Source organism: Oryx dammah, unplaced genomic scaffold (assembly GCF_014754425.2).
Source record: "Oryx dammah isolate SB20612 unplaced genomic scaffold, SCBI_Odam_1.1 HiC_scaffold_17, whole genome shotgun sequence".
Classification (NCBI taxonomy): Eukaryota; Metazoa; Chordata; class Mammalia; order Artiodactyla; family Bovidae; genus Oryx; species Oryx dammah.
The window spans coordinates 74,293,947-74,308,740 of NW_024070201.1; the positions used below are offsets into that span (position 1 = coordinate 74,293,947).

General features: G+C 37.0%; 1 protein-coding gene across 5 annotated transcripts in view; it reads right to left on the reverse strand.

The window, feature by feature from the left end:
* Window positions 1-14,794, reverse strand: part of CKAP5 (cytoskeleton associated protein 5) — a 95,046-nt gene that overhangs the window by 34,357 nt on the left and 45,895 nt on the right. For all 5 annotated transcript variants that reach the window (XM_040259147.1, XM_040259143.1, XM_040259146.1 and 2 more), the window contains exons 9-18: window positions 13,180-13,284; window positions 9,440-9,529; window positions 9,170-9,334; window positions 8,558-8,686; window positions 7,629-7,811; window positions 5,178-5,291; window positions 4,780-4,890; window positions 3,408-3,500; window positions 1,049-1,234; window positions 453-547 (exon numbers count right to left, since the gene is read on the reverse strand). In XM_040259147.1, the coding sequence (XP_040115081.1) occupies window positions 453-547; window positions 1,049-1,234; window positions 3,408-3,500; window positions 4,780-4,890; window positions 5,178-5,291; window positions 7,629-7,811; window positions 8,558-8,686; window positions 9,170-9,334; window positions 9,440-9,529; window positions 13,180-13,284 (1,271 nt within the window). The remainder of the gene's footprint in view (window positions 1-452; window positions 548-1,048; window positions 1,235-3,407; window positions 3,501-4,779; window positions 4,891-5,177; window positions 5,292-7,628; window positions 7,812-8,557; window positions 8,687-9,169; window positions 9,335-9,439; window positions 9,530-13,179; window positions 13,285-14,794) is intronic.

Genomic DNA, 14,794 nt, shown 5'->3' on the forward strand with positions numbered 1-14,794 from the left:
TCTGGAGTCCATGTGCTGCAACGAAAGATCCTGTGTGCTGCCGCTAAGGCCCGACGCAGCCAAATAAATTAATAAAAGTAAAGAAACAAGCACCTTTATTGCAGGACTTCTAACAGCGTTTAATTTTCCAAAGTGCACTATAGATTTCTAAACAAATGTGATTTTATATAGTAATTTTCAAACGTATTTAACTACAAATCCTTGGAACTGGCTTTTCTGTGGATCAATCATAAATACTGAAGAAAAATAACTTAGAGAACCCTCATGTTAGTGGATATCAAAATGCAGGAGAACAAGCCAATACAGACTTTTTAGGAACAAAGGTAGTTTCGTTTTATGTAAATTAGACAATCGAGCTCTGGCTTCTCAGAAATAAGCAGAGATAGCTACAACAAATATAATCACCGGTTAAGAGAGTGGCAAACCAAGTACTTGATTTCTTTCTGACTTACCCAGAAAAACCAAATTCTTTTATTGCATTTGATAGCCAGTTCAGAGTTTCTGATTGATTCTTGGGATTCTTCTGCGAGAACGCCATTGACATAACCTAGAACAGAAAAACAAACATACAAAAAACCTAACAGATCTGAGTTTTCTCTCATATTTCTTGTAGAAATATAGCTTGACATTAAGGTAGAAGTGGATTGAGCATGCCTTTTCTGATGCTAAAGCAATGGCAAGAATGCCTCAGAAATGTTTAACTTGAGAAAATAAGGTAAGTGGCAGTAGTATTAAAAGCATTCTCACAGTATTGTAAATCAACTCTACTTCAATAAAAAATTTAAAAATAATTCTGGACAGTTTACAACTTTTCATTGGTGGTCTCTTATAATGTCATAAGAGAAAACTACTCTCATCCTTAATAGAATATTCTTGACTAAGACAATTTTAATTATCATGCAATAGTTATTACTAAAGGTAAAAATTAAAATGCAGTATCAGAGTGGTTTTACTTGAGAAGAAAAGAACTGAAGTTTAACTAATAACCTTAAATTAAAACTGGGGGAAAAACTGGGGAATCCTGAAGAAAGAGCACTCTGTCACTGACCTGTTCAGCTGTCCACGGCAACACACACGCTTCAGCTATTGCTGTCATAGCTTCTTTTGCATTGTTCCCACATTTCACATCTCCAATCTTGTCTACAAGTCCATCCAAGACGATCTGTGCTGAAGTTTTGGAAAAATTTCCCTTCTGGGCAATCAAAGCAACTATGTGAAGCTTCATCTGCATCACCTGAACAGGGGTAAGTATAAGGAAATTATCAGCAAGCCAAAGACATCCTTCTTCTGCAGTCTATGCCGTGTGGCTCGCAGGATCTTAGTTCCCTGATCAGGGACTGAACTCAGGTCCTTGGCAGTGAGAACACAAAGTCCTAACCACTGATCAGGGAATTCCCCCTAAATATTTATCTATTTACTTATTTTTATAGTAGCCTGAAGATGTAACAGTTAGGGACAGCTGAGAACATGACCAAACTAAAATCAAATTTTAGACCAAGAAACAAAATAATTTTTATTCTTTAATTATTATCAATTAAAGTAGCTGACTTTAATAATCAATAAAATTGATTATTATCAATTTTAAAGTAGCTAAGAGAAAAAAACCAAACCACTCAATGTTGTAAAATACTAACAGGCAATGTTACTATGTGAAGTTTATGAATTGAAAAACATACAGTAATTTCTATATTCTCCCCCTCTGATGGTTATTTGCATACAGTACTGAGTGCACACCCTGAAATCCATAATAAATGACCATACTAACTCAGAGTCCTAATAAGAGTTGCCCACAAAAAAAATTACAACCCTCATGTATACACAAACACACACACCCCCCAGAAACTGAGAGATTTAAAGGACTTGCAGATTTTTAGAGGAGGAATGGAAGCAACTGTGAAAAACAATTTAAAGATGTTAAAGTGACGATGGCAGATGTTTGGGATTTCAGACCCTTTTGACCATAAACGTTTTCCTTTGTCCTGTTTGAATATTTAAATAACAGGTGTTGGCAAGAAAGCAGAGAAACAGGAGCTCAGCTCTCTTGCACTGCTAGTGTGAATAAGGTTTGGCAGTTCCTCAAGAAGTTAAACACAGAGTTACCATAAGCCTTAGCAATTCTACTTCTAGGTACGTACATGTGTTCACGTGAAAACCTGTACATGAATATTCACAGCAGCATTACTTGCAACAGCTCCAAAGCAGAAACAATATAAATGCCCATCAACTTATGAATGGGTAAATAAAATGTATATCCACACAAGGAATACTGTTTAGCAATAAGAGACTGCAGAGTTGATACATGCTGCAATATGGATGAACCTTGAAAACATTATGCTAAGTAAAAGTCAGACACAAAAAGTCACATCATCCCATTGACGAAATGTCCCGGAGAAGTGATACACAGAAAAAGTAGATTAATAGTTGCCAGGGACTGGAGGTGGAGACTTGGGGAGGAATAGTGAGTGGCTGCTGATAGGTATGGGGCTTTTTTTTGGGGAGGGGGGCGATGAAAATATTCTAAAATTTTATAGTGGTAGGAGTTGCAGAGCTATGTGAGTAGATTAAAAACAGCTCCACTGTACCCTCTAAAAGAGTTCTATATGCTCGGGAAGTCATTATAAAGAAAAATATATAATAAGGCAGTGCTAAGAACAGTGTGCTAGGGAACTAAGGATCCTGGATGGAGAACAAGAGGTGGCAGAACGGAAGTAGAGAGGAGAGTAGGAGGAACCCAAACATAAACCTGACACGTTTCAAGCTTTCATTTACCATCTAGAGGAGAAGAAAACTCTCCTCATTCGCCTTCATGTATTACTTTCCCGCATCTCCCTTTACACCTACTTTTTAAGACTAGAAAACGGCACTGCTCAACTTCATCTCTAGTATCAGTTAATGAGTTAAACTGATTATGCGGTCATTTTTTATTAGCAATTTAAAGACTACATTTACTTTTTATCCAAAGAAATAAGAAAGCTATCTCATTGTTTTTCCTCTCTAGATGGGAGTAGAGGGCTTCTAGGCCTAAATAATGAGAAAAATGCATATATATGAATTAGCAAACAAAAATTATATATATATATACACATATACACACTCTCCTAAATGTACAAAGTTACTGTTTAATCAAAATGCATACATTTCACTGCTGTGAGGATTAAGTGAAATAATATCTGTGAAATAGTAGCAGTGTCAGGTAGATAGCAAGCTCTCAATAAATGTTAATATCATTATTAAAACATTTTTCAAAATTTAAAAAAAAAAATGCATACATTCTGTCATTCATTGAAAATTAGATGACATGGTATCTGAATGACTTAAATCATTACCAAACTATACCTAATACTCCATAGGATGATGTAATAAAAATTACTTCAATAAAAGGTATTAAATCTCTAATTAAAAAATACCTGAAAATTAGTTTCTTTCCATCCAGGTTTCTTGGCCAGCATCCTCACTAATGCCTGGCAAGGCATTTCAGTTCGGTCCATTAATTCAACAGCCTTGAAGTAACACAAGGTAGTAAGGGATTAATAATGAGTTCCAAGGGAAGAGCATATCCAAAATCAAGGAAGTGTTTCCGCTAAAGGAGGGAGGGGAATGGAAATGAGGTGGGTCACAGAGAGAGCTTATTTACTTTTTTCTCTTATAATGCTTTGTTTGAGGTGGATGTTTGGCATATGGTTAACAGTGATGCCACTGAAACTTTTTCTTCTACATTTCAGGAATTCACAAATAGTTTACCCCATGGTAAGTAACATTAACAACAACAACAACAAAATAACATTAACAGTTTCAATTTGTGTAGTGTATGGCAGAAACTGTTTATATATATTTTGACTTATTTGATTTTCCTAAAAACATAGCATAGTAGAGTAGGTTGCTGCTGCTGCTGCTAAGTCACTTCAGTCGCGTCTGACTCTGTGCGACCCCATAGACGGCAGCCCACCAGGCTCCCCCATCCCTGGGATTCTCCAGGCAAGAACACTGGAGTGGTTTGCCATCTCCTTCTCCAATGCATGAAAGTCAAATCAAGTCGCTCAGTCGTGTTTGACTCTTAGCGACCCCATGGACTGTAGCCTACCAGGCTTCTCCATCCATGGGATTTTCCAGGCAAGAGTACTGGAGTGGGTTGCCATTTCCTTCTCCAAGTAGAGTAGGTTAGACGTGTATAAATACAGGTTTCAAAGAAGCACAAATTCAGGTCTAAATCCAAGTGGTGGATGCAGGACTGGAAGCCAGGTCTCCTGGCTCAAGCCTCAGGATTCTTTCAGTTTCTCCACACCCTTCCTCATCAGAACCAAAGAGTGTGTGCCAAAATGAACCACTGTGTTCCTGTCCAACACAGATTTTTTCTTTTTAAAGAAGCTTCTCATATCAAGTAATAGAAGTCTAGTCTTCTAAGAATCATGACAATAAAAAGAGAAACATAGAAAATCGATGAGGGGTGATTTAAGTGAAGAGACCTGTTTGACAAGTAGGTTTAATACCATATAATATTAAAATTCATATAAGTCTTATAATTCAGAACCTAATTTTCTTGAGTAAGCACTAAGTTATGAACTGACAGAAAGTTATGAAGCCACAGAAAGCAGATGTTGAAAGATAAACCCAACACAGCTAAAAAGCAAACAAAAACCCTGCCTCATCTTTAGTTAACATCCATCAAACATGCTCACTGGTTATAAAACACAGCAATTAGGACTAGTTCTTCACGGGCCAACTCATCACTTCTCTATAATGCAATTTTCTTTCACATTCAACTCATCCTCATGCGCCCACCTTCTGGAACTCTTCCATACAGGCCAGCCTTTCCTTCCAGTTACTGCTGTCGAGAAGCTGTATACAGGTAGCAGGAAGGACAGCTGAAGCTTTTTCTTCACATACTTCGATCTGTAGGATACAAAACATTAACATTAATAACTGCTTAAGGAAACAGAAGAAAAGAATGTAGGAATGCTCCAACTAAGACTACAAGGACACTCCCATAGGTGTGCTTTAGCATCTGAGGATTCCATTACACCACTATAAAGGGGAAGTTTGTCCAAGGCATAGTTTCAGTAAGTTAAAAAGGTATCAGTTAACCATGTTATAGAGCTCAGCAAAGAAAGAACTCGAATCTCCTCAAAGGCATTGACTTTGTGCTGTCCCGAGTGTGAGGCATGCTGGGTAAGACTGACCGAGAGCTCAGGCTCCACTATTTCTTTAGTCTCTACTGCTTTCTTGCTCTTGGTTCCAGTGCCTCCTGTGCCTCCTTGAGCAGCCGGCTTCCCCTTCTTTGGTGGCCCGCCAGGCTAAAAGCGAACAGAAAAACATTAAACCAGGTAAGGATTCAGAATAGTGATTCTTAGACATTCTTAGACAGATCTGATTAAAATGAGGGATCACTCAACCAACAACAACAAAAAATCCATATTTTTTTTTGCCCACAGAATTTAGTAATTTCAAGGGTAGACTGACCTCCTGAAGATCACTCATGGGGAAATTTACAAAAGCTGTATTAAGAACCTCGAATTCTAAATGAGCTAATTGAGACTAATGAAATACAAATGATGAACTGGTTTTATACTACATGCATTTACAGATGAATTTGAGAATTAATGTTTGGTGCCTAAAATGCCTCTAGATCTTTCTTATACTAGTAAAGGACAGTTCCTGAGTTATAATATTTACTCAGTATTTGACCACAGGTACTCCAGTAACATGAGATTATATTATTATTCACTGTAGAACTATCTACTCTGTGAAGGAAAAGGGGTGCTATACCAATTTCAGTGAGTATTCTAGTTATGTTGAAGATGGCCATCTCACTGAATTTTTTTTTATTGTTTTATAAAAGTTTTCCAGATGACTTGCTTGGATTTTCCAGGAATATACTCATATAATCTATAAAAATGATATATTTAATCATGTCAAAGTTCTATCTATTTCTATATGGTTAAGAGTTTTTATCAAGAAGACATGATGAAGTTTATTATGTTCCTTTTCAATGTCTGAAATTAGATTTCTTTTGATCTATAAATTCAGTGATTTTTCTAATATTAATATCAAACTATCCTTGCAATCCTGGAATAAGCCTCAGTTGGTCATACTTTTTATTGTTCCCACTGGATTCTATCCACTAATATTCTATTTAAATATCTTCATTTAAGTTTATTTCACCCCAGTTTTGAACGGTCGCAAGAAAATAGCAGTTTATCATAAGGTACACAGTCAAGGGCAGTAACGTGAATATGCCAACACACATCACTCCTTCTACCTATAGAAGGTAGAGTAACTACCCATAAAGAGAAACTTATTTGTTTTCTAACTATAAAAATAGAAAATTTTACACTCTGATTTATTATAACACCTCTTCTGGATCCTTTCCCATAATAATACTCTGTTTAGAGAGGTAACTCAGTTAACAAATCTTCTACTTTCTTTTTTTAAAACACATATACGTTTACTGGCTTAACAGATTTATTGGCTGATATTGTCCTACTTATTTTTTCAGAAAAACAAAAGCAGGTCCTCCCTACCCCATCCACAGTTTATTTTAGGGGGAAGGAAAGAATCCCTTACAAGAGAAAGCCAGCTAACATGGTAACGTTCGGCAAGATGAGAAAAGGTCTTAAGGTGCGGTGCCCAGGTCACTGTCCAGAGAGGCAGGAGGTGGTGAGCAAGGAGAAGACAGCTGCCAACTCCCTGTACTAGAGTACTGAAGAGACAGCATAACATGAAAGAGAGCACACAGGCTCTGTAGCTAGAGATACCTGGGTTCAAATCCCAGTTCTGCAACTCTGGACATTCAACAAATATATGCAGGGTTCCCGTTGTATGCCAGAGCTTCTTCTGTGCACAAGGGGTCAACCCGTGACAAGCTCTCTCTCCTTGAAGGCTTGTAATACAGTGTGGAGAGATCGAGTAAACAAACAAGTGAGCTATAAGAGCACGTGCAGGACACTTAGCCTTGCTGAGCCCTGGTCTGCTTTTCTGCAAAAACAGGGATCACAAAACACTTAGCTCAAGGGTTATTATGACAATTTAATGAGATTAAGTAGGTAAAATGCTTCACAAAGTGAGGTTCACTAAATATTAGTTCTTTTCTCCTAGCTCCAGGCTGGGGTTCAGGGTAGGAAAGAGAATCAAACTTATAGCATTTGCAGCAGATACCTTTATGCTTAAGAGAATCCAGTCCAGGAAAAGTGTTCACTGTAAGAAAGTCATATATGCCCTTCAGCATTTCCCCCTCTTCTACACTACAAGGTGAAGGTGGGGGCGGGGGGGGGCATGACAGAATGGAAACTTGGTGCAACAACTTGGAGCATTATTAGCAAAATGACCAAGGTGATGTTATTAATATTAAGTGGCCAGTCACATTACCTCATCATTTAATGATACTTTCTAATGCCTTAAAATATACTTCCATATCTTCATTATCATTTTTATCTCTATACAGATTTCAAATAACCAAATGTACTATTGGAATATTCTGTCTTCATTGAAATATGCTCTGCTGTATTCCGAATGTTGTAATGAGTTCATCTCTCAAATAAAATCATATTGAAGAATGACTATGAACCTGAGATTCAGACCCTACCTTACTAAATTCTAATTTTTAAACCACATTTTCCAAGTCATTTATTAACCTTAGCAGCAGGTGCCTTTTTTAAAGGTCCTGGTTTGGGTGCTGAAGTGTCCTTTGTGTCCTTATCTCCTGCAGCCCCTGAAGCAGCCGCCCTTCCGGGCACAGGCTTGAAATCCTTCTTGTCAGCTGCAAGTCCAGCTTTCTTACCATGTACCAGCTCTACTTTTTCTGAACATTCTTTGATCTGGAAAACGAAATTGAGATAGACATTATTGAGCCCAACTTTGAAACACAATCGCCACATTACTTAGTAAGTCATTTCTAAACCACAACTACATGAGAATTCAGAGAGAAAAGCTTCCTTTTCAACAAAGATGAACTATCTATATTTTCTTGGCAGTAGATTAATGACATATTACATTATATTTCTATGCAAAGAAAAATTTACGAAGCTTATAATAATCACATTTTTGTAGAAAACAAGCTTACGTTTAGTGGAGGGAACAGGGGGAGATAATTTGGGAGACTGGGATTGACATATATACACTACCATATAAAAAACAGATAACTAATAAGAACCTACTATAGAGCACAGAGAACTCTACTCAATACTCTGTAATGACCTATATGGGAAAGAATCTAATGAAGAGTGGATATAAGAATAACTGATACACTTTGCTGTACAGCAGAAACTCACAACACTGTAAGTCAACTATTCTCCAATACAAAATTCAACACAAACAATAATCACACTTTTGGTGGCAGACATTCATAATTAGAAAGGCAATTTTCCAGATATTAGAAATGAAATTAACTTAAGACATCATTTTTACTTCTTCTAAAGACTGGTCCACTCAATTTTATTTTTTACAATTTGAAAATATTTCTACTAATCAAGAAACTCTGATCAAAAGGACACCAGTAGACAAACCTAGAATGCACAGAGATAGGACTGTTATGTAATTTCATTACAATCCATTACTAACCTACCTTATCAAGCTTGAGTTTGTCTACATCAGCTAAGAATGGGTTTACTGCTTTCTCACCAACCACCTTCAAAGCAGTACCTAAAGCTTCAAACGCAGCATCTCTGACTTCAGGAGCAGAATCATTGATGTGCTATAGTCCGGAAGTAAGCAGAATGATCTTAATACAAGGTACTTCAGGTATTACTGATTCTACTTCAGACTGAGGGTTGTCAGAAAAGAATTTGCTTTTTACAAAACTAAGCTTAGCTTTCTTTCTGCCAATTAACAGTTACTCTTCCTCTCACCCTCTATCCAAAATGCCTCACAAGCAGATAATCTTCAACTACTCTAAACTGGATGCCTGTGCTTGACCAGATTCAGCTTAATAGCTGATATCAGTTTATGGGCAAAACAAATATAATTTTTAGTAGTTAGTGGAATTATAAATTTATGCTTTTCTTCAAGAATGGGAACACAAATGGTACAAGACTTTGGATTCAATTTCCGAAGCTACAAAGGGTCTACTCCTCAAAAGACAATAACCTACAGTCACGCAGTCAGTGCATACAATTAGGAGAGAAAAAAATCTTGCCTAGGTATAAAGCAATCCCCCAGTTTCAAAGAGAGTCTATACCTTAAGCAGAGCAGCACAAAAGGGCTTTAGTAAGCTCTTTGGCAGGGTAGAAGTAGTGCAGTGGCGGAAGCTTCTTGCAATAAATAGAGATGTCTGTTGCTTGATGGTTGGATTTTTATTATCCATTACTGCTAAAACATCCTCACTGATGTTCTGTAGTGTGGTCTTTAGAAAGAAAATGTGGTCAATAAGCTTTTTTCAATTGTAAAGAACAATCAAAATATCACACTGACAACCTTTACTTGAGACAAAACCACAAACGCAACTTACAGTAAGGAAGATTGCATCAATTGCCTCCTGCAGGGCTTGCACCACTTGAGGCTTCTTCTCTTTGAATTTCTCCAAAATGGTTGGTACAACCTTTACAAGTGAACAGTTGAAATATATTCGGGAAAAAAAATGACATACTGATTAATACATGCTACATCATGAATGAACTTTGAAAACATGATGCTAGAGAAAGATGTCAGTCATAAAGGAGCACACCATAGATGTATTATTCCACCTATGCAAAACATCAGATCCACAGAGGCAAAAAGTATACTAGTGGCTGCCAAGGTCTAGAGGGAGGGGATAATGGGGAGTGACTGCTCACGGATATAGAGTTTCTTTTTTGGGGTGCTGAAAAATGTTCTGGAATTAGTGGTTATGGTAATACACCCTAATGAATATACTAAAACCACTGAATTATACACTTTGAGATGGTGAGTTTTATAGTATATAAGTTATATCTTAATAAAACATAATAAAACAATGTCTGGATCTACCAAAATAAACAAAAATAAAGCAAACATCTAAGTTGGATTAAAAAATCACTTCCTTTCTTGAAGGGCACAAGAACCTCATGCTGGAACAATCTTACGCCTGTACCATCGCAGCAATGCTTCTCAACCTTTTTTTTTTTTTTTTTTTGCATTTCTACCTGACATGCAACCTTACAATCATTTTTTATCAGTAATAACTCTTACTGGACAAAATGATTCTCAACTAAGTGGATTTAGGGTAGGGGAACGGGTATAGTGTATAATTCTTCCTCCCCACTCAAGACTCTGGTAGACCTCACTTGGACTGAGAAGCCTCCTGCCTCTTTACTACACTAAAGAAAAAAGAAACAGTACCAGAAATTATAGCAAGTTTTATCAGAATTATATTTTCCTATTCAAGTACTAAGTTTAGATCAGTACACAGAATTTTTATAATGCTTATTTTGTGCTATAAATTTTCTCTAATTCATTAAACATTTAGTGACTCCCAAGAACATGTATTGAATATATGTAGCCAGGCACTGTGCTAGCAGGCAAATTAAGGTTATTTTTTAAGATCTAAAACAATATATAGCAAAACTCAATGGCACCTCCTGCCACCCAATTTTTAAAAAAAAATTTCACAGGAGTGATACAGATCAGAAGAAATACAGTTTCCATGGAAAATATAAAACTGTTTATTTGTTTTTACTGTTTCATAACATTATTTAAGTTCCACGTGTACCACTTGATAATTTGACTTATACATACACTGCAGCATGCTCACCACCAAAAATCTAGTTTTAATTTGTTACCATACAATTGATTATGGCATTTGATAGTTTTTTTTCCTTTGTTTTATGGACAAAATCCCATGATCACACTAGGCTGTCATTTAGATTTGTTTGGGGAAGGGTGCTTTTATAGCTGAGACTGAACCCCACCTCCTGCCTGTGCCATCCATCACCTGAGACTTCACTTCTGTTGTGTGCGTGTTTGTCAGAGAGCAGGGTGCTGGGCTACAATATTCGTTTAACCTCCCTAAGAACTGTTCAAGGTATCTATCCTGAAAGCTGCAAATTTATGGTCTAGCAGACTTAAATTATGTACAGATAATAATTAACTAGGAATAAAAGAATGAGAACTGTGATGCAAAGTAGCAAATGGAATGCTTCGCCAGTGGCAACCCAGAACTGTCCCCTCACCCTGCATCTTGCAGGGAGGCAAGGAGTTTTTTTGCTGTTGTGTTTTAAAAGCTGGAACTCAATCATGCCACATTTCCCACTGCTGCTGAAACCACCCATAGAAGACACGCCGCCTATGTGCATTGGCATGTATCTTAATGTCAGTCCTTTGCTTTACATGACATAAAATAAGCTGGTGGTTTTGTTTCAGTGTGGTAGAGATTTTTTGTTGTTTTTTAGTTTTGCTTTTACAAATGGTAAAGAGTCTGCCTGCAGTGCGGGAGACTCGGGTTCGATCCCTAGGTCAGGAAGATCCACTGGAGAAGACAATGGCAACCCACTCCAGTATTGTTGCCTGGAAAATCCCATGGACAGAGGAGCCTGGCAGGCTACAGTCATGACTTCACTTTTTATCCATTTTGCCTTTCACCAATCAAAAAAATCAAGATATTTTAATAGCTGTAAAGCTAAAGTTCACTTTTACATATATTGCTAAAATATTGTTTATAAATAATGAAAATAAAGCTGAACCATACTAACACGCTTGATATCAAACATAGCATATAATTTTAAGGGGGGACAAATATCCCAAACCATAAAGCACGAGAGACAGTCTTTATGTTGCATACAAAAATCAGAAAGCCAGAATCAGAATTCAAACTAGAGGGCTAGGTAATCAACTATAATCAACTATAAAGTCATTAAATTAAAATGTATTTTAAGAATTGTTTTCCAACTGAAAAGTTATTTCTAATACAAAAGTATAAAGTATTCTAAGCAACACAAAACTGACCAAAAGCTAATCAATACATTTGACAGCGCATGCACACACACACAAACACACAGATACTATGTAATAAGTAATGAATGCTATAAAATACTGAATATAATTTTCCTCCAATCTGTGATTTACATGTCTAAGGGTTGTACAGACCCTTACTTTTATTTCCCTGGTAACAAGCTAGTCATGATTTATTTTTATTTGGTAGTGTCTTGTTATTGTCACTTAAGTTTTCCGAAATTATTTTTAATCCGATGAGTAAGCAAGCTCCAAATACCATAACTAAGTGAAGTTAGATGTTTGTTTCACAATATAAACTGACACATGACTACAGACTGTTAGGAGATCTCAAGTCAATCTAGGGAATCAAAGTATCAAGTGGCTAGCAAGTTAAACCCTAAAGTTCAGTACAGTCAATTTACAGGAGGCTTAGTCAATCTAAGTAATACAGATAAGATTTAGAGATCAACTAACAGAAGCCAGAACTAAAGAAAACATTGCATTTGTTAAAACTGTTCCCAAACTTGAGTGCTTCCAAATTTATATTCAACAAATGTCTCTAGTGAAGAGTTTCTTATAATAAACCGGTATATCACCAACAGTGCAACCTACATAAAATATTTCAAGTATGTGAAAGTGAAAGTCGCTTAGTCGTGTTCGACTCTTTGCAACCCCATGGACTATACACAGTCCATGGAATTCTCCTGGCCAGAATACTGGAGTGGGTAGCCTTTCTCTTCTTCAGGGGATCTTCCCAACCCAGGGATCGAACCCAGGTCTCCCACATTGCAGGCAGATTCCTTACCAGCTGAGCCATTAGGGAACCCCATCTCAAGGATATAAGTAAACTATTATTTTTTAAAATAGAAAAACCCTATTAAATATATTTTATACATTAATCTCATTTCTGGTTTTATACTGCCTTTCCTATTCTCAGTTTTACTCTGTTCTGGTTATCACAAGTTATATTTCATCCTGTTATACTGTACATTGTTATTTTAAGAGCAAAACAGGATATTAGTAAGTAAATGAATAAGCAAATCAACTCAATTAAGTACTTTAGGTCAAGTGCCGGATTTTCTACATAAAGCTAGTAAATTTAGTTACAACTGACATCTTTATTGTAAAATAAATGTTTTAACGAGCTACGCTTAGTACTAATAACTTATGCCAAAAGCTGTTTTAAAGCATAAAGCAAATTAGCCATCCATTTATGCCAAAAGCTGTTTTAAAGCATAAAGCAAATTAGCCATCCATTTCTTGATAAAACTTAACCTATATTGAAAAAAGAGTGTTACTTACGTGTCCTGCGTACTGTCCAAATTTCTTTCTTAGCCCAACAGCCAGGCCAGTAAGACATTTTGCTGCCAAAGCTACCAACATGACATTGGTGTCCTTTCCAACAACCTACAAAGGGTGGAAAAAAAGGAGAACAAAGGAGTCACAGTCCCAAAGAAGAGTAAAAATTTACTCTTAAAAGAACTCTGAAAGCTATTATGTAATGGGCAGCCAACTTTGTTCCATACAAGAGGAAAGATTCTTCTTTGACAATATAAAATTTGGGAGCTTCTTCTCTTCTTATGTCTAGTCTCCTACCCTAAAGCTCTACCAACAAAATATACATACAACCATGTCAAGTCTCTAACTCTCCACTGGTGGTAGTCTGGGCTGTTAGCACTGCACAACTGTGCAGGCGACTCTCATACTGGCAGAAAAGCTGGAGGCCTCTTGACTTTGCTTTGGGGCTGCTGCTGCTGCTGCTGCTAAGTTGCTTCAGTCGTGTCCGACTCTGTGCAACCCCAAAGATGGCAGCCCATCAGGCTCCCCCGTCCCTGGGATTCTCCAGGCAAGAATACTGAAGTGGGTTGCCATTTCCATCTCTAATGCATGAAAGTGAAAAGTGAAAGTGAAGTCGCTCAGTCCTGTCCAACTCTTAGTGACCCCATGGACTGTAGCCTACCAAGCTCCTCCGTCCATGGGATTTTCCAGGCAAGAGTACTATTAGAGTGGGGTGCCATTGCCTTCTCTGTGCTTTGGGGCAGGGAAAGTGAAAAGACAGTACCTCTGAAAGACACCACAGAGTAGCAGCTCTAACATTTATACCCAAGAAGCACCAGTAGAAAGTGCTGTTGGTACTTTCAAGAAGCTGATGAGATGTAAACTATTATATATAGGATGGATAACAACAAGGTCCTACTGTATAGCAGGACCTGTATATTCAGTGTCCTGTGATAAACCATAATGGAAAACAATGTTAAATAAATTGCAAATACCTCTGCAACCATTCCTGAGGGAGCTTACACCTTGCAGCTTCCGTTTTAGTTGCCTAATGACCATCTGACTTGTATTCAGAGTCTCTCATCAGAGTGACCTCCAGCAGTGTTAATACTACCACCATCCCATAGCATGCCCTACAAAACCCAGAACTTAGCAAAACTCATGGGTAGTAGCTGCTTTTGTATCAACTTAGCAAGACAGTGACTACTATGCCTCAGTTCCTTTCTGCTAGGATTTTACTGTGGTTTACTGCTCAAGCCAGCTGATGCCAAAAAGATGCTTTACTTTTAAGTGTCCCCCAAACTTTGGTTTTTCATGCTTTCCCCAGGTAGAAGAAATACTTTCATTCTATTTTGGATTTCATCCCTAAGATCTGGTATTTCATGAGCAGAACATTTCATTCCAGATTCCCTGAATTAAAGAACCCCTAATGCACAGCATTATGCATAGCAAGACAGTCCTATATATATATATATATATTCCCTACCGAGGAGTGAGGATTAAAAGACCAACATTTATTAAAAACAAATTAGATGCTATAATTTTATAGGTGCTTTATAATCTTTATTCAATTTTTACTCTATAAAACAAATACTATTATTATCTCAATTTTGTGGATTTCAAAAATTAAAGAGATTAA